This window comes from Rhipicephalus sanguineus, chromosome 3, assembly GCF_013339695.2.
Source record: "Rhipicephalus sanguineus isolate Rsan-2018 chromosome 3, BIME_Rsan_1.4, whole genome shotgun sequence".
NCBI classification, from domain to species: domain Eukaryota; kingdom Metazoa; phylum Arthropoda; class Arachnida; order Ixodida; family Ixodidae; genus Rhipicephalus; species Rhipicephalus sanguineus.
The window spans coordinates 219,818,450-219,838,975 of NC_051178.1; the positions used below are offsets into that span (position 1 = coordinate 219,818,450).

Consider the following 20,526-nt stretch of genomic DNA (forward strand, 5'->3'; position numbering starts at 1 on the left):
AACCCTCCCCCCGGTGTATGCCCATGGGCTACGCTCCGCGGTAATGCGTGGGGTCATTGACCGCCACGAGAGTGCCTTCAAGACACTGCTGCAAAGTCGCCGCAGTCCCCCCTGAGGAAGGAACCACGCCGGTTCCAAAACGTCGGGTTCTTACGTGTTTTCGTAACTTTGGTTGGAGATTAAATAATAGTTTTCTCAGTTTACTTACCCAACCAGACAGACTTCTGTCTAATGTTTACCTTCAAGACTGAGTGAAGGACGGGACGGGCGGCACCGTCTTGCCAACTTGCTTTTCACCTTTTTTTTTTTTTTCTTTTCTTCTCCCTCTCCTTTCGGCGCCATTGTGGGCCATGCGTGAGTGGCGAGGCATGCCAACTCGAAGCTGCGAGCGCCATCTTGTGGCACGCTGCACATGCTCACAATGGCACTCAGCGTGTGGGCTGCGCGAGCGGGACACACAGTGCGGAAATGGCGGCAGATACGAACTCGCGTAGGTAAACGTTTCGCCCCGTCTCGGCATCGTTCGTTTCAGGGGAACTTGGAAACGCAAATGTAACGATTATTGTACACAGAAAATGCCGCCCAGATGGCAAATTTTGATCGTTATATCCGATATGCGGCCAATAACATATCATTATATATGGCTTTTTTTCCTCATAGACTTAATGCATAAAATGACACACTTAACTCGACCGATCGTTATAACCGATATATCGTTATATGTGGTATCGTTGTAAGTGGACTGCACTGTAGTACTTTGCCTCACTGCCATGCATGTCTGTACTACATCCGCAGAACTACCTGCTGGGTGGGAGTTCATCGGAACATGGCGCCCAGCTGGATGACGATGCCAAGTTGGCACTGATTGACGTACGTACCTTTCTCGTATGATACAATTTTGGTTGAGAAGGAGGGGATGGTCATCTCGAGTGTTGTTCTGCTGCATTGAAATGCTGGAAGAATCATACCTAGTGGGTCTGCTACCTAACCGTAATTCTCCATAAGTGTCAAGTGTTTCATTCCTTGTGAGGCTTGCACTTGCTACCTGTGTGGGATAACCGCACCCATTCTATCACAAGATGTTTAGTATAGTATTTGAAACAACTTCGAGACAAAGCTTGTATATTTCTTCACAAATGTCATTGAGGTCGCATGTTTGGTGCCACGGGAGCACGGGCACACAGAGACGAACCGATGCGTGTGCGCTGCTTGCTCAGACGAAAGGTACCCCTCCTCTTTATTGGGCCCGAACATGTATAGACACACACACACACAAGTTACAGGAGGTGCCACACAAAAGGGCTGAACAGTTGGCATTCTAGGTGTGAACGCAACACAATCCGGCACCTCCGAGTCAACAGAAATGTGCGTGTACACAAATGAGGCCCTCGGAGAGCCACATGCGTGCTTGTATGCGCCATTTTCCAATAACCGATTCTCTCTTGACCGTGGGCTTGTCGGTGGTCAGCTGTTTCTATACAGCAGTTTCTATCGAGGTGATTTGACGTTGCCACATTTCACTTTTGCTGCCTGGATTTGAACACGTGACCGTTGTTGTTGCCTGTGGCAACTAAAGTGTTGCACTGCTCAGCATGGGGAAAGGGGCATTGCGCAATGCAGAAGCAAGAAAGAAAACTGATAGGGCCAGGTCTCCCGAGTTCTTTTTGTTGTTAAATGTGATTCAAGGGGGTCCTGAACCGATACGGGTGTGGAAAGAGGCTTTCTTCCAAAAAACCCTCGCTTGTGTAGACACCATGCAATGGTGTGCACAATGTCGCATCTGCTTTTCTTTATTGAGCCAGTTCAGTGGCTTGGCTCCGAATATCTTTGTGGTGGATGACACTCCGTGTGGCTCCTTCGCACTGGTGGTTGTAAGAGCGGAAGGCCGTGTACATGATAGTTGCGCACGATGTGTCCATCGTGACATGCAAGTGCGTACGAGCGTGGGCTGCCAGCTCTCTGGACGACTGTTCCTGAGGGCACACTATAGCGGTTGTAGAATGTGCGTTGCTTAAGGGGAGATGCGGGTCGAAAAATGCGAGTTTTCTAAAAAATTATCGATTTTTTCTTTTCACCTGTTTTGTTAAGATTAGTACCTCTACTGTTCTGAAAAAAAAAAATCTATGTCGAGACTCAACTGGAAATGCTTTAAAATTGCGTCTAAAGAGCACAAGGTGGCTGTCAAAAGGCCGAAAGTGTGTCATCTTCGAGCACCTTGCCGCTGATAACGCGCCGCCGCTCGCCATTGTCGACCGCATGAGGCGAAGAGCCGAGCCTCACTCTTCAAATAACGACGGTTTCCCGCGCTGCTGCAGCACGAGAAATAATAAAGAGAAGCACGCTTTTGCCGCCTTTTTCGAGCGTCGCGACTGGCTTTAAATCACGTGGTACGGATCGGGAGCCGCCATTGGCCGCTGCGCGCCTGTGTGTGCTGTGAAGCCTACTTGCAGGATCCGTGTCTCGTCGAGCAGCGCAGCTGAACAACGCTTTTCTCGAGTGCTTATCCGTTATGGATGAAGAAAGCCGTAGGAAGCGCGGTCACCGGCCTGTGAAGTTTCATGCGGCACACAAATTTCGAGCGCGCCGGTGCAAATCAAAGCCGAACACTCAAACCACGAAAAGATCGTCTGCTGCCGCAAGGCGTAGTGGCAGTGACGCTGATGCGTCCGACGAGTTTGCCGGGGCATTCGAATATGTGAGTGCCTCCCAGAAAGAAATGTCTCAAAAACTAACAGGAGAAGCAAGGGCTCGTCGGCGTGCACTGAAGAAAAAATCTCTTGTCGAGGAGTCAGCTCGAAAGAGCTGTTGAAAGTTAGCGCACGTGTTGTGTCCTCCCTTCTCGTCCTTGCGTTATTTTGCGCTGCAAAATTTTTCCTAATTTTTCCAAACCTATGGTGCTGGCACATTTTAATGGCAGTGGCCACTACAAGGAGGATTGTTCTTTCTTGTGTACAAATTTCGTCGCATTCAATGACATCTTTGATAAATAAACATGCAATTTTGACTTTAAAACTCGTTTTTCTCAAAACACAAATTTTGCCATTTTTGTCAATGTGCCCCTCCTTTTTCGGGTACTTCTGGTGCTCAGACTGGTATTGCATGACATACCTGTATGACAAACATAAATGACAGGTGGTAACATGACAATCATGACATGCATTTCATGTACAGCATAATTTACATGCCATGCTCATGGTTCGCTCGCGGCCGGTTTGCTAGCTTGGTATACCCCAAAATTGGTATTTCGTGACGTGACTGTATGACAAACATAAATGACAGTTGGTAGTGTGAAAATTATGACATGCATTGCAGAAGAGTTGAGATCTGGGCCAGTTGGTTCATGACACTTGACGAAAGCCAGCAAAAGAATGGGACACGAGAAAGAGGCAGACGCAAACACGCTGGAACTAACTGTGACTTTATTGAAGAAAAGCATTCAACCAAGAAACCTCACAATGCATGTGCAGCATGTCTGCATCACCTACAACGTCACCCGGAGAAAGAGAGTACACAATCATCTTTCTTGCCATCATGGCACCACACTAAATTCCTTGTCAATGAGGCGAATTGACGGTGTGCTTATACATTTAGCTCCGCTTTTCCTAATGTAGTACGCCTCTGCAATTTCACGTTCTTCTTTGCCCTTTCCTCTTCCCAGACAAGTGACATTACTGAAAAGCGGGTGGCAACCGCATTCACGACAGTGACGTGCACGATTAGCCCCATCATTTGAACTAAAAAGAGCATAATGCTCACGCAATCTAGTAATAATACATCGGCCGGTTTGGCCGATGTATACCTTATCATAGGTCAACGGAATGATATACACCACACATGTGGCACATTTCGTGAAACAACGCTCGGGTTTCATGCAACCGCTCCATCAGATTTTTAGAGCTTCAATTAACCTTCCATGGTGATGACTATCTTTGTTGGTGTTTTATGCCTTGGAGTAAGAAAGCTCTTTTGCCGTTTGGGTCAGCACATTCAAAGATCGTTAAAAGAGGCATTATTTCAAACTGTTTTTAAATGTGCTGAAAAAAAGTTGCCCTCATGTTATGAAGACCAGCTTAGACAACCAGTTCGAGAGGGTGGAAGCTGCTGGTTACCCTAGGGATCTGCTGTATGCGGTGGCAGAATCTGTACTCCAAAAGATTAAGAGGCCACAAGATAGCACTGGTCTGCCAGCACAACACATTTGGGAGACACCGTTTGAAATCCTACCTTACGTACATAAAGTTTCACATAATATCAGAAAGGTTGCCGGGCGACAGGGCGTATGTATTGTTCTTTCAGCTCCCTGCAAACTTGCTAGCCTATGCTCACGTGCGGCTCGTGGAAAGACTAGCAATCCGGTATGCACTACGAAACACGAGCGTTGTTTCACGAAATGTGCCACACGTGTTGTGCATAACATTCCGTTGACCTGTGATTACGTATACACTCATACCTCATTATAACAAAGTCACATCTGCCACGAAAATAACTTCGTTATATCCGAAAATTCGTTATAAACGTTTATTTGTAACACTGTAGCTATGACAAGACTAGTCTTCATTTACTTCGTTATAACCGATGATTCGTTATATCAAGGTTTGAGTGTACATCGGCCAAACCGGCCGATGTATTGATACTAGATTGCGTGTGCATTCCGCTTCTTTGGTTTCAAATGATGGGGCTAATCTTGCACGTCACTGTTGCAGTTGCCACCCGCTTTTCAGTAATGTCACTTATCCGGGAAGAGGAAAGAGCAATGAAGAATGTGAAATTGCAGAGGCATACTACATTAGGAAAAGCGGAGCTAAATGTATAAGCACACCGTCAATTCGCCTCATTGACAAGGAATTTAGTGTGTTGCCATGATGGCAAGAAAGATGATTGTGTACTCTCTTTCTCCGGGATGACGTTGTAGGTGATGCAGACGTGCTGCACATGCATTGTGAGGCTTCTTGGTTGAATGCTTTTCTTCAATAAAGTCACAGTTGTTAGTTGCAGCGGTGTATGCGTCTGCCTCTTTCTCATGTCCCATCCTTTTGCTGTCTTTGATCAAGTATGACATGCATGTTGTGGAGGGCTTGATTTACATGCCACGCTCATGGTGCGCTCGCGTCCGTTTCCCTAGTTTGATATAAACAAAAACTGGTATTGCGTGATGGGACTGTATGACGAACATAAATGACAGGTCATGCGTTGTATATACCAGAATATACGCTTCATCAGATAAAATATTGTACATTCATGCATGCATGACAAACATGGGATATATCGTGAACTATATGTCATCACGTGAATGACTTCATTTTCCTCTAAGAGAAACAAGGCGATGTATCCAGCTCTGCTGGCTGCTTCGCATTACATCGATTCTCACAGTGCGTGGGATCTGCCGGATTTTTCAGGTAGCGGTGGACAGACCAGCCGTGCATTGGATCAGTGTGTGGTCGATGCCGCAATGAGAGGTACTGTTGTGGCAGTGCAAGCACAGTGCACGAATTGATCTCCAACAGCTCTTGGGGGGTGCTATCACCCCCTGTAAAGCCGTTTGCGCCTCATGCAGGGGTGAAACAGCTGCGCATATTGCGCATTTTTGATACGATTCGGTTTTCCTGCGCCAAGCTGCTCCAAAAGCATAAAAATCGCAAAAATTGTGCCGAACTCCTCCAAAACAGCCTCAAAAGCAAGGATTTTGATGCCCACGTCAGCTCCATTGGGGAAAAAATACTCAGTTGACAACATAATCTTAAGGAGTGCCAGGAATACCAAGAAAATACGACGTTTGCAGAACACTGAGGGGGGTCCGCTCTACGTACGGCTGGTGCAGAAGCCTAGCTCCGGTCCCAGCCGCAAATAGTCGTACCGTGTCAACGTCCCCTTCCCGTAGCGCGCGTCATCGCAGCTACGACGGGTTCGGGCGAATAAGGCAACAGGCTAGCACAACAAACAACACTTTATTGCTACGTTAGCAATAACGCGTAAATGTCGCGTAGAGGGATAGTCCGCTCTCGCAGAAAACAAAGGGTATGGCTTACACCTTCGGTCGATGATCGGCTCGCGGGTCTCGGGGCGGTGAGATGTTCCTTCGCAGGTCAGCAGGGCACGAGAGACTCCCTGCCTGTCGGCAGGTTTTGTTCACCTCCCGTGTCCCTCCCCACCGCGAGGGTTGATTCCCTCGCAGGGCGAGTTCCCTTTCCCGCGAGCCGGGATGCGAGGATTAGCGCGAGGAGTAGCGGGAAAGAAGGGGTTGTCCGGAAAGGGCGACTGTGCTCCTCTCCTAGTGGTTCCTTCGCTCCCGCTGTCAGTTCCCGATCGCGCCTGCCTTAAGGAAAGGAAATGGGCGCGCGTGCTCTCCCACATCCTCCTCCCCTTAAGAAAGCCCTCGGACGACAGAGACTGCACCATGAGGTAATATTTTGTTATTCCTCATCGAGAAAGGCTAGGACGGATCGGTCCAGGTCCGTGCCCTCCTGCGGTCGGCCCTCTGCCGTGGGTGTCGCCGGTGCCCCCACTGGCGTCGCCGCTGCCTCCGAAGTAGCCACCACCGGCCTCGTTGCGGTCTTCGCTGCCGTGCCACCTTGCGTCATGGCTTCCCCAGTCGTCGCCTCCGCCGTCACTGCTGCGGTAGGTCTGGCCTGCTCCTGCAGCCCCGTGGTCCGGACCGCGTCTCCTTGGGCCCCGCCTCTCTGGTCGTTGGTGGTGATTGAGAGGAGCGAGTCAGCGAAGCGTTTCATTCCAGGCGGCCTCTCCAGCATGGTTCGGGCTCCTCCGGTCTGGCGGGGCTCGGGGTTTTCGGCGTGCTGCGCCGTGGCCTTGAGGGAGCATAGGCCATCGGGGTGTCCACACAACCCTGGCACGTCCTGGTGGCTGCGGCCCCCAGGCAGCTGGCTCTCCCAGTTGGGTTGGCATTGGTCTTCGGGCCTCTTGTGTGGAGGCCGGGCGGTGAGGCGATGGGGTAGCGTGGAAGTGGCAGTGGGATGTACCAGTTGACCTCCAGTCAGGCGTCCATGGCGATGTTTGCCGGTGGTGGTGGGGCTGCGACAACGACTGAATGTGAGTGTGGGCTCGCCGTGAGGAGGCGGTCTCCTCTCCGAGCCGTCCCGGCGGCACCTATTTCCCTTTTGCTTATCCAACATGCAGAGTTGTCTCCGCCTGTTTCGCAAGAAGTACCGCGGCTCAGGGCTCTTCACTCGGTTTCGAGCGTTCTCAGCCGCCGGCTGCGGCTCGGAGGGGGACTGATAGTCGTCCCCATGCTCCTCCCGTGACACGTAACGTTTCAAGTCGCATACGTGCACTGGTCCGCCGCTCGGTTTGCCTTTCATGTTCGCGAGCCGATAAACAAGCGAGGAAACCTTCTCTCGCACTCGGTACGGCCCGGACCATTTCGGTGCCAGCGAGGCTGCAAACTGTTTGCTAGCGTCGCTAAGAACATGATGGCAGTCGCAGCACCAGATCGCCCACTTCGTAGTGTACGTTCCGATGCGAGCGGTCGTACTGCGCCTTCTGTTGTGCCCTAGCAGTGCCGAGATTACTGCGTGCTTTACGTAAAACTTCCGCTAGCTTCTCGCGCAACTGCGCTGCGTATTCAGCTCGTGCTGATGACGCCACTGGCACTCCACTGCGATCCGCGAGTACAGTCTCCATCGGATTCGGCAGTTCTCTTCCCAGGTTTAGAAAAGAAGGCGCATACCCAGTCGAGCGGTTCACAGTCGATCGCAACGCAAACCCGATCTCTGGAAGGTAGGTATCCCAGTCCTTGTGCCTTTCAGAGAACGCGACAAGCATGTGCTTGATGTTGCGATTAACTCGTTCCGTGGGGTTCGACTGAGCATGGTAGGTGGTTGTTTTCTTGTGCTTAATGCCAAGCGCGGCGCACGTGTCAACAAACACCTTCGCAGTAAAATAAGACGCGTTGTCTGTTATCAACTGCTCAGGGAAACCAAACCTGGTGAAAACCTCCATCAACTTATCCAAGATCACACGAGCCGTCAGCTTTCTAAGGGGGAAAAGTTCTACCCACTTAGTGAAGTGATCCGTGATCACCAGCAAGAATTTGTTTCTGCTAGGAGTTGTGGGGTACGGTCCCATTACGTCACATGCCGCGATTTGCCAGGGAGTCTGGCTGTTGATCGGCTGCATGAGGCCGGGCGGTCGTCCGCCTCAGGGCTTGACGCTTTGGCACACGTGGCATGAACGGGCGTAACGAATCACATCCCGCTTCATGCCTGGCCAGGTAGCGAGGCGACACAACTTAGCATAAGTCTTAGGGCCGCTCGCATGCCCAGCAATGCACGAGTCATGAAAGTAGCGAAGCAGTGCTCCTCTCAACTTGCGCGGTATCACGACCTTGAATGACTCACTTGTGTCATCGTCGGATGGGATGTACCTTAGCAAGACACCATCAGAATCCAGCAGATAAGAATCCAGCGCGCTCACAGCATTACCAGCTGTTGCCGAGCGCTCCGCACCGACAGCAATACCAGCTGCCCCCCTGTGCGCGGTGGCCTCGCCACCCGGCTCCCGGAGCCCGTCGAACACCTTTCGACAAAACGGATCTTTCTGCTGAGCTTCTAACAGCTCCCTTCTGCTGAAAACAATCCCCGCGCTAACAACAGCCTCTACGTGGTTCACGCTCGTGCCTTGAACTGACGTTTGTTCTACTGTTTCCGTTAGCGCTACTTCGAGTGTCTCGCTCACAGTCCGTTCCGGGTCAGTCTCGTGACGGACTGGAGCACGCGATAGTGCGTCGGCCGCGGCATTGTTCTTGCCCTTGCGGTAGCGTACGGTGAAGTCGTAACGCTGCAGAAGCAATGCCCAACGAGCCAGGCGGCCGCTTGGTTCGTTCAAGCGCCTCAACCACGTGAGCGCCATGTGGTCCGTCTCAATAACAAACGCCACTCCGTCGATGTAATAGTCAAACTTACGGAGAGCGAAAACTATCGCGAGACACTCTTTCTCTGTTACCGAGTAGTTCCTCTCCGCCGGCGTTAACGAACGGCTCGCGAACGCAATCGGTCGGAGGGCACCTCCATGCTCCTGAAGCAAAATTGCTCCTAACCCCAGGTCGCTTGCGTCTGTTTGAATCACAAACTCCCTGTTCAAATCGGGTAGCTGCAGTTCAGCCGTGTTAGCCAGCAACTTAGTGAGGCGACGCAGTGCGGCCTCCTGCTCTTGACCCCAAGCCCAACGCTCGCCTTTCCTCAAGAGCTTTGTCAAAGGCGCCTGCACTGCCGCACAGTCTGGAATGAATTGGCGATAGAAGTTCGCCATCCCCAGAAAGCGCCTCAGCTCGCCGATGTCTTTCGGCGACGGATAGCTGACTATCGCTTCAAGCTTACCCTTATTCGGCAAAATGCGACCCTCGTCAAGCGTGAATCCCAACAATGTTATTCGGGTCGCCTGCTATCTGAGCTTTGTTCGGGTTCAGAGTGATGCCCGCAGAGCTCAGCCTTTCTAGAACGTCTCTTAAGTGGCGCAAGTGCTCATCGAACGTTTTCGAGTAAACCACTATGTCGTCTAGATATGCGAGGGCGTGCTGCCACTTTGCATCTCCCAGAACTTGGTCCATTAGCCTCTGATAAGTAGCGGGAGCCCCCACCAAGCCAAAAGACATTCTCTTAATTGAAAAAGTCCCCTGTGGCATGTGAAAGCTGACTTCTCTCTGTCCCGCTCGTCCATTTCGACCTGAAAATATCCACGACTAGCATCGAGCGTCGTAAAGTACTTCGCCCCGCCTAGGTTGGATACTAACGATGAAATGGATGGAAGAGGGTATGCGTCCTTCTTCGTAACCTCATTCAGCCTGCGGTAGTCTACACAAAGGCGATATGTATCATCCTTCTTTGGAACTAGAACCACCGGGAAACCCCATGGGCTGTTTGACCTTTCGACCACGCCTGTGTCGATGAGTTTGTCCAAGGCGGCGTCAAGTGCTTTCCGCTTAGCCAAGCTAATCGGTCGGGGATTGCATTTCCAAGGTCGTGCGTCACCCGTGTCGATTGTGTGCTTGACCAGCGTAGTGCGGCCCGGGCGGTCAGTGAAAATCGCGTCGTACTCGTACAACAGCGACGACAGCTGCACCTTTTCCCTTTCTGGCATGCTGTGTGCTTCTGCCAAAAGCGGGTGCACTGACCTTCCCTGTACTGCGGCACATTGCTCTGGCGGGGTTACTAGCTTACTCCGCGCGCTTTCCTCCTCTCTCACTCGCGCTGCTCCCTGCGATTGGCATGCAGTTGTCAATGCGGGTGCTTTCGAGAAAAGCTTTGGCGCGTCACCGTCGCGCTCTCGGTAACCTCCTCTTGTAATGTCAATGACAATCCCTGACTTGGCGAGAAAGTCTCGACCCAGGATTAGAGGCATTGACAACCTGGGAAGATGGACAAAGCGTTGTCGCCTCACGCGTCTTTCCCAGCGGATCACAAGTCTAGCCGCACCGCTCGATTGCGCTGTGCCCGAAGCAAGGCGGAAGGTGGTGTTGCTTTGTCTCAAGCGGATATTGTTCTCGCAGAGATGGTGCAACACCTCGTCCCCAAATAATGAAGCGCTTGCCCCAGTATCCAAAAGTGCTACAAACTTCTTTCGAGCTATCGTTAACTCGATTAACGGTGCGGGCGAGTCTACGGCATTACCTGCGCGGCAGACTGTAGGTGCTAGTGATCCGAGCGCATCGGTAGGACTATTGATCGCCGCGCGGTGCCCGACGTGGTTCACCGGCGGCGTCGACCGTTTCCCGAACCGCGTGTTCGCTCCTGATCCGGCGTGCGGCCGCATTCGCGGGCGATGTGCCCCGGTGCGCCGCACCGGTAGCAAGGACCGCGGAAACCACGCCGGCCCGGGCGCTCGTCGCCACGATCCGGCGGGCCTCGCTCCGCGTTGCGCCGCTCGTCTGGGCTCGTCTCGACCACGTGCTCCTGCCGCGGAACGTCACGTGCAGGCTCAGCACGGGCCGTACGAAGCGCGTAAGCGTAGGGGTCCAAAGCGCGGTCTGACAGTTCCCAACCGCGCGGTACGTGCTCATCAGCGAACGATGCTGACGCGTTACCCCTAAACGCCTCTGAACTGACCGCGCCACCGTTCCACGCGCAGCGAGGCTCGAGTGACTGCGCTGCGGGTGGAGGCGGGCGGTACGCTCGCGCCGCGAGGATGTCCCCTTGTATGCGCTTCGCTTCGGCGGCGAGCTCTTCTAGGTCTGCGAACTTGCATCCCCTGAAGTGAGCCGCAAAAGTCGGGTGCGCTTGCCGTGTAACGCGCTCGACTTTCTCCGCGTTGGTGGCGAGAGGGTTAGCGAGGCGATACAGTTCGTCCATCGCCCGTACGTACTCCAGCAAGGATTCGTCCGGATGCTGGGTGCGTAGCTCCAACTCCCTCCTCAAACGCCACTCGTAATTCGCCGGAAGGAATTCGTCGCGGAAGCTCTCGCGGAACTCTTCTACCGTGCGGGCGCGCTGTCCGGTCAGTCGGAACCATCGGGCCGCTTGCTCTGTCAGCGACACCGGGACCACACGCGCGAGAAGTTCGGCGTCGGGAAGCCCCATTGCTTGCTGACAGTAGAGCAATCGGTCGAGATACTCATTCGCACTCCTGCAGTCGTGGTAGCCACTGTAGGTAGGCATGTCTACCTTGACACGTGGTCCCGCACTTTGCGAAGGAGGCTGCGCTGTGTTTTGCAACGCGCTGGCTAAGCTCTGCATAACTGACAGCGCATTCTGCAAGAGTACCTCGCTCGAGGGCACACTATTGCCCGAAGACGCGACCACATCTGCGGCTTGTGCCGAAGCAACATGTGGTGGCATCTCGCTGTTCGCGTCGCGAGGTGACGGGGTGCCCGGCGTGGCGCTCTCCGTCGTAGGCCTAATCTCTCCTAACGCGGTCGCTGCAACACCTTGGTTGTCCCGCGTGAAACAACCAAAATTTACGCTGTCGGAAAGTCCGAACAATGCCCCCGCGTTAGCCATAAGATCGACATTCTGCGACGCGACATCAGACAACATGAACAAATCCTGGAATTCAGACATGCCCGTTGTCCTATGTTGACGGAGCGTCGGTAGTCGCTCGCGTCCAGAAAACTAGCCGCGTTGCCAAATTCGTTAACGTTGGGCGCCAGATGCGGGGGTCCGCTCTATGTACGGCTGGTGCAGAAGCCTAGCTCCGGTCCCAGCCGCAAATAGTCGTACCGTGTCAACGTCCCCTTCCCGTAGCGCGCGTCATCGCAGCTACGACGGGTTCGGGCGAATAAGGCAACAGGCTAGCACAACAAACAACACTTTATTGCTACGTTAGCAATAACGCGTAAATGTCGCGTAGAGGGGTAGTCCGCTCTCGTAGAAAAACAAAGGGTATGGCTTACACCTTCGGTCGATGATCGGCTCGCGGGTCTCGGAGCGGTGAGATGTTCCCTCGTAGGTCAGCAGGGCACGAGAGACTCCCTGCCTGTCTGCTCGGTTGTTTTGTTCACCTCCCGTGTCCCTCCCCACCGTGAGGGTTGATTCCCTCGCAGGGTGAGTTCCCTTTCCCGCGAGCCGGGATGCGAGGATTAGCGCGAGGAGTAGCGGGAAAGAAGGGGTTGTCCGGAAAGGGCGACTGTGCTCCTCTCCTAGTGGTTCCTTCGCTCCCGCTGTCAGTCCCGATCGCGCCTGCCTTAAGGAAAGAAAATGGGCGCGCGTGCTCTCCCACAACACACAGACACACCCAAGTGTGTTTATTCTATGCACCTTTCTAACGAAGGCTCCCTTGATGCTGCCATAATTTCCTCTGGACTGTTGTAAATATGCGTGACCCCGCAAAAATGTGCTGCCGTGCCCTGAGCGTGCGGCTTCTACTCTCTAGGCTGTGATATTCTGGTGTGACTGTCGCTTCGTGAAAACTATCGAGTGGCAGCGTAGCGAGGTTGAATCCCATTAGGAATTAATTTACATACTGCATTTTATATTTAACGAAGGCATCACACGCCGCATCTGCACATCAGGTGTCTGCGGGTAGCGAGATACCAACGTGGTAGCAGCACTAAAGGCACGCTTACAACGAGCGTGGATCCGGAAAGTGGAGAGGTAGATCCGGAAAGCGGGCACGGATTGTCTGCAAAAGCAGAAAACCCGCGGCCGCTTGTCCGGATCGCTCCAGGATTGATTTTCTCCGCTTAGAAAAGTTAACTGCTTTGGCTGCAGCCAATCGGGGCCCGAGACACGTGTGCGCAATATTGGGCACGAGGCCCACCACTGGAGATGCGGGCGCTGCAATCGCTGTGACGTGCAGGGTTGAACTTTGAACTTTATGTATTTCAACATTCGGGATGCTGAGGGCCGTGGTCAAAAAGCCTCTAATGGGCTTGACTGGGACCACGACCCCTTACAAATGGGCAGCATAGGCAACACTTTTATTGCAGTGACAATGTACAAAAATTTGAGTAAGCATAAAGCATAAAGCATAATAAGCATAAGCATAATAAAGCATAAGCATAATAAAGCATAAAGATTGAAAAGTAATAAACTCAAAGAAATGACCGTAATTATTTCCTTACACATACGATATCAATAAGAGAGTGTAACGATGCAAGAAAAGAAGATCGCAAGATTAGCACCAAAGTAAAAAATATGGGGCATGTGCCCATACGCTTACTACACTTACAATCAGAACAGTCACTCAAATGGAAGACGATATGGCATTCAAGTGAAACGGCAAGAGGAAGCGCAGCATTTCTTTGCCGTAGTTAGTGCGCGTGCGTGGGATAAACCATGTGTGATTGAAACGCGTGTTATAAAGAACTTTGCGGTGGTTTAGGTTGGCAATGGTTCCTAAAAGGTTGTCGCCTTTTAATCCTGCCTGGTAGCGTTTCACAAGCATTGCGCGGTAGTATTCAGGTAGAGGTAGCAGCTTCATGTCGTGAAATATGGGAGTGGTGTGACTGCGATATGGAGCATTTGCAACGGCACGAACAGCCCTTTTCTGTATGACGTGCAGTTTGCGGATATTTGTTAGAGTTGTCGTACCCCAAACCAGATGACAGTAGTTGACGTGAGATAAAAACAGGGATTTATAGATGAGAAGTTTAACTGCCTTAGGTAGCGAGAAACGCACCCGGGATAATATGCCCGAAATCCTTGATATAGTGCCACATAGTTTTTCAGTGTGTGCGTTCCAAGACATGTGTTGATCGAAAATTATTCCCAGACACTTAATACGCTGTACTATCTCAAGTTCTGAACTGCCAAGTTTTAATGGGACATGACAAGGGGTTTGTTTATTTTTCGGCCTGAAATATACAGCTTTGTTTTTGATGTGTTAAGTTTTAAACAGTTAACGCATGTCCACGTGGCCAACTTCGCCAGTACCTCATTTGCGTCATTAATTAAGTTTGTATAATTTTCAGCAGCAAGAAGCAAGGTTGTATCATCAGCGTATATAATACATTTTACAGACGTGTCAATTTTTACAATATCATTTATGTATATACAAAAAAGCAGAGGCCCTAATATGCTACCTTGTGGTACACCCGCTGAAATTTTTAGTAAATTGGAGGTACAATTGCCGACGACTACTTCCTGCTGCCGATACATTAGGTATGATTCAATGAGTTGTAAGAAAACACCTCGAAATCCATAGTGTGCACATTTCTTTAGCAGCGTAATGTGATTTATTGTGTCGAACGCCTTTGAATAGTCTACGAAGATGCCTAAAGTGTGTAGTTCGCGTTCAAAAGCATTTAGTATAAATTCTTTCTGTTCTAAAAGAGCATGTTCAGTCGTACGGCCTTTGATAAAACCAAACTGCGAAGGAGTGATGATGTGGTGCTTATCTAGGAAAGAAACCATACGCTTTTGAATTAGTTTTTCCAGACCTTTTGAAATTACTGGAAGTATAGATATTGGTCGGTAATTGTTTAGTGCATTTTTATCTCCTCCTTTGTACAGCACAACCACTTTTGCAACTTGCAACTTTTGTGGGAAAATTCCGGTGGAAAAAGCAAGATTAAAGATATGCTCTAATAATTCAGCAATGATATCTAATACGTGTTTGATGGGCTTAATCTGTATGTCATATGCGTCACAACACGTGCTGTTTTTCACAGACGAAAAAGCATGTGAAAGTTCACCAGCTGTTGTTGGCGCCAAAAACGCGCTCTCAGAGATACTGTCAGACAAATATGTGGTACAAGCTGAATTGTACTGTTCCTTTGCTAGAGATACAAAATAGTCATTGAATAAGTTTGCTAAATCATCCTTACAAATAACGTCACCGTCTATCACAAGCTCAGTAGGCCTGAAGTCATCACCGTTACGGCCAAGAAATTTGTTTAGTCTAGACCAAGCTAAGTCTTGTTTATTCATTACATCTTTGTTGAAGATGCTGTTTAAGTACGTTCTCTTTTGTAACGCAACAGGCTGTTTACTTTATTTCGCTGGGCTTTGAAACGTTTAAGCGTTTCTTCGTTCTTGTTTTTCAGGAAGTTTTCGAACAATTTATTTTTACGTTTTATTTCATTAAGACAACTTTTAGTCAGCCACGGTTTTTTGGCTTTGCGCGTATGCTTGAGCTGTTTGTACGGAAAGCATTTCTTGTACACCCTTATCAGTTTGTCATGGAAAATATCATAGGCGGCTTCAGGTTCTTGCTCGCAATACACGCCTGACCAATCGGTTAACGATATCTCCTTGCGAAATGCAGCCAGTGTATATTCATTAATATCTTGAATAACTATCGGTTCTCTGAGTTGGGCTGGCGCACAATTTACGGTTTCGTTTATCAGCATAAAAATAGGAAGGTGGTCACTGATGGGTGCGCTTAGTACGCCGGACAAACATTTCGAAGCTTCTATGTTAGTAATGAACACATCTATTAATGTCGCAGTGTTTTTGTCAATGCGGGTTGGGATGGTGATAACATTAGAAAACCCATTGGATTCAATAACTTGACAAAGTTCTAACTGACTTTCTGATGGCTTTGCAACGTCGATATTGAGATCACCTGCAAGAACTAGTGTACTACCAGTGTCTCCAACCCATCGCAAGTATGTATCTAAGAATACTAAGAAGTTCGACTTGTTACCACTAGGAGGGCGGTATAACACACCATAAACAAAACCGTCACTTTGTACAGTCAATATTTCATAATCATTAGTGACATGCGAAAACTCGTGAACCAGCCTACATTTTACTGAATTTTTAGCCATCATCAAAACACCACCTCCTATTTTTGTTGGGCGATTCAAAAAGAAGGTTTCATAGCCGGGTGATCTTAGAACCTCAGATTCATCCCTGTACCATGTTTCCGTCATCATAAGAACATGAGGTTCAGAGCGTATAGTTGAAATAAGGGCGGTTATTTGGTCTTCTTTATTTCGTGCAGATTGTGCGTTGAGATGAAGGAAGGACAAGCCATTCTTTTTCGTGGAAAGTAATGCGCCTAATTTTTCGAGTGTCACGTAATCTTTGTCTGCCATCTTTCTCTTTAGGTAACAGTCGCTTTGGTCATTAACAGTGGCTACTCTCTCATTACTGAGAGGTCCTGCACGCTGGCGATGACGTGAACTCGGCTGTCCTCAGTTTTTCGCACCTTGATGCGACCATTGTCCACCCACAGAAACTTCCATTGCTTTTCTCTCTTTAGTGAGAGCGCTTGTGCAAACAATCTTTTGTTGTTGGGTGTGAGGTGGTCATTAACGTACACATTGGCACCTTGTGACTGAGCAAAACCGAGTGACTCGGTTGTTAGACGTGCCCTGCGTGCTTTACGCAAAAATTCATCCTTCTTGACCCGAGAACAAAATCTCGCGATTATGTTCGTGTCCTTTTTTGCTGGCACGCGATGCACAGCGTCGATATCATCCTTTTTTATGGGACAGTCAATTACATCACCCATTTTCTGAAGAATGGTGGCGCAATCCTCCCCCTTTTTTAATGGCACACCCTTTATCTCAACGTTGTTAATTCGCGAACGCTGTTCCATGTCAGCCAGTTTAGCAGCCAGTTCATCATTTGATTTTTGAAGAGACTTGTTTTCGGCTGAGGTGAGCTCATGCTTCTTTTTCATTTCTTCATAAAAAGTGCTGATGGCAGAGACACTTTCACGAAGCTGTTCAATTTCGGCTCGAAGCTGTTGCACTTCGCGTGACAGCTCAGCATTTGACGGCATCATATAAACGTAACAGTGACTACAGCACAATAACCACTGGCAGCAGCAGTCGCGACAACAAAAGTAGAAGCAAAAATCAGCGGTGCAATTAATGCACAACCAACCTGCGCAAAGGAAGAACGTTGCTCAGTGGACTCGACTTCCTGCTGCCACGACCGCCACTGCCAAAATGTGGCTACACGAGCACAGTGTTGAGCCTAAGTAGTGTCTCCGGTAGGTGTCCTCGCAGTCTGTGCTTGCGCAGAAAGTTCGTTCTTTGTGGCTGTAGCGACAGGGTAGTGACGTTGCTTGACCAGATATTCCAAGTAGACGGGTCGAGAAATCCAGAGAATATCCCGATAGCCCGAAGAGCCGAACCAGACAACTGTCACGATATGCACAAGTCAGCACCTGCGCAAAGGAAGAACGTTGCTCAGTGGACTCGACTTCCTGCTGCCACGACCGCCACTGCCAAAATGTGGCTACACGAGCACAGTGTTGAGCCTAAGTAGTGTCTCCGGTAGGTGTCCTCGCAGTCCGTGCTTGCGCAGAAAGTTCGTTCTTTGTGGCTGTAGCGACAGGGTAGTGACGTTGCTTGACCAGATATTCCAAGTAGACGGGTCGAGAAATCCAGAGAATATCCCGATAGCCCGAAGAGCCGAACCAGACAACTGTCACGATATGCACAAGTCAGCACCTGCGCAAAGGAAGAACGTTGCTCAGTGGACTCGACTTCCTGCTGCCACGACCGCCACTGCCAAAATGTTGGATCACATGATCTCACCTTGCTCTCGCGAAGGGAAGCGGACGGTTGAATGCGTTGTTTTTAACTGCGATTTCGCGGCACTTTCCCTTTTGAACAGCGTTGTTTTGCTCTCACTTCATGTGTACGGACCCCTAGAGTCTACACAATGTGGAAAAGGGCAGTAAAAGTTATTGGGGGCATGGTGCTTTTCTGCTCCGTGCCACAGTTCGCTACATATGCGAAGGAGCCGGGCATGAGTTTTCACTTTTACCCCTACCCTGTTTTGCAAGAATACGATGCCGCTTGTCTTTCTTTTATTGTTATTTCAAGCCCATGGGGTTAAAATGGACAGCGACCCCGAATGTTCACATAAAAGCAAGACGTTCCAGCTCCCGCATGGGAGCCTTGTTCACAACGAAAAATGAATGTACAAACAGTCCGGTTATGTATGTTTTAAAATATTATGTAGCAACATACATAGAAGTGTGGGAAGTTGCTGTCATTACGTTTAAGCGTGTGCGCCGTTGTCTGTATTGTCAGAGATTAAAGATAAGTCCAGTTCTTTTCCCTTTCTGTTATTTCTGCCCGATCCCAGTGTAGCCAGTTGGTTCTGCGTGCTCGGCCTGCACGTTCGGTGAAACCTTCTTTCTTACATCATGCATGTGCTGCTTGAGTCTTTGCTGAAAGTTACCTGTCTCGCCAACGTAACTTTAACCACAACGCTAGTATTTTCACTGAAACATAATGTTGTCATTTAGATCACGGCAAGCTACACCTTGCAGCATGCTCGTTCAAGTGTGGATAGTAATACGGCCGGCTGGCACACGGTGCATTTGCTATCGCAAACGAGCACGATTGGTACCGTATTTTTCGATCACCATTGGCCCTTTTGTAGAAGCTGGAGAACTGAGTCAACCATCGAAAATGTTCACCCCTATGTGGCTAGATGGTGATCAAAAGTGCACCGTGTGACAACCGTAGAAAATTTGCGCAGTAAGGAGCAACAGGTAATATTAAGATCGTGCCGCAAAGAAACTTGTGCTCATTTGAAATGTTATCTAGCTACAACTCCGAATGAGGCACGTGCGTGCGTATGGCTCTCTTGCGTTTGCCTCCAATCATATCAGAAAGGTTGCCGCTGCATGCAGCTCTAAGCATGCTTGGTTGCTTCCCACAAAACAGAGAATCCGCTCGCGTCGTACTCCATAGAGTTATGTGTGATAACAGGAATGGTAATTCGCGCATGCTTGTCGTGTCAACCGCAGCCATTTTTTAGATGCAAAACTACAATGAATGAAGGTGCACCGTTGCACGCATTTCTTGGGGCAAAAATATGTGTATTTGCCGCAAGCACGTGCTAAAGCCTATCTGGCGCTTCAATTCGACACAAAATGGTTCATTACCTTATACAGTCGATCCCGAATATATCGAACTCGGATATATCGAATTATTGGCTATATCGAACACTGGAGCAATCCCCTTGAATTTCCCATGCAAAAGTACGGCGCTGGTGCGCATGTATATCGAACTCCCGCACAGAGAAACATCCGCTATATCGAACGCTGCGCAGTGCCGAAGCCCAGAAAGCACATTTTTCCTAACAAATATTGCTAATTTTTTGACCTCGTTCTAACAAGTTCCAATCCCTCGTCGCACGCAGGTGAAGAATGGCGGTGTTATTCCATAGCATTGATCTAGCTTGTTGCCCAGCGCCTGTCAGTGCACCGGTCTTTCGATGCGCGATCCGCAGGTTTCAACGCGCGGGCATAGTGTTCTTCAAAAAGGCTGGATTGCCTGGGGCACCAAAATGAGAATGCGAAATGACTTGGCAGCCTCGTTTTAATGTTTGCATTCCCTTCCTTGTTTGTTTGTGCATGATGGCATGCAGGCCCGAAAAGCATGGCCTTCGAGATGTGCAACCTCGTGACGTATTTTTGGTGTTTTCGGTTTTAAAACGCACATCTCGGAGGCTACGCTTTTTTCGCATTTCTCGCTAAATCAAAGGCTGCCTTCTACAAAGCCACAAGTGCCATCGCTATCACCAACATGTTGACGGAGGAGAAATGTTTTGTGCATGGTGCAGCATTGTTGTTGTGGCATGCGGACACTTGTACTTCTCGCTTCGTTTTTGATAAATCGTCATTCGGGAGTCGAACTAAAAAATTGTCCCGCTCGTGGCGATAAAAATGATGATCGGTGCTTGGAGCGACGTCAAATAAAGCACCATCGTGCACCGTTTCCTTGCGGGCCTTGGTGCCAGGTGACTACTTTGGGAGCGTCATGACCACTGACTACGGCGTACGGCATGGTCTAGTAACGTTGGCGTACGGTGCGTCTTCCAGGCGCCATATCAGACGGGAGCACAGCGAGCGACTTCATCGGTGCAGATAACGACGTAGCTGCTTTGACTGCATCGATGCCGAGATCATAGCTGACGTTGCCAATCCTGCGGAAATGCCAATGCCACCGCTGCCACCGCTAAATCCTTCACCGCGCTAGAGAACTTGCATCGGCATTTAGCGTCGATCACCACTGTTGTGGCCGAAGGTGCTGAATTTGCTTATTTGGAAAGCTTCAATGTTATTGACGATGACTTGGTGAACTTCACGGCGAGCAAGAAGCAAGACAGATTTACAGACTATTTTCATGCGAAATAAAATGCGGTAACTTCCAAAAGAAGTTGT

The 20,526-nt window shown here is 49.8% G+C and overlaps 1 protein-coding gene across 2 annotated transcripts in view; it reads left to right on the top strand.

Moving 5' to 3' along the window:
• Positions 1 to 20,526, top strand: part of LOC119388316 (amyloid beta A4 precursor protein-binding family B member 1-interacting protein) — a 254,968-nt gene that overhangs the window by 170,760 nt on the left and 63,682 nt on the right. For both annotated transcript variants that reach the window (XM_037656020.2, XM_049413910.1), the window contains one exon: positions 796 to 870. In XM_037656020.2, the coding sequence (XP_037511948.1) occupies positions 796 to 870 (75 nt within the window). The remainder of the gene's footprint in view (positions 1 to 795; positions 871 to 20,526) is intronic.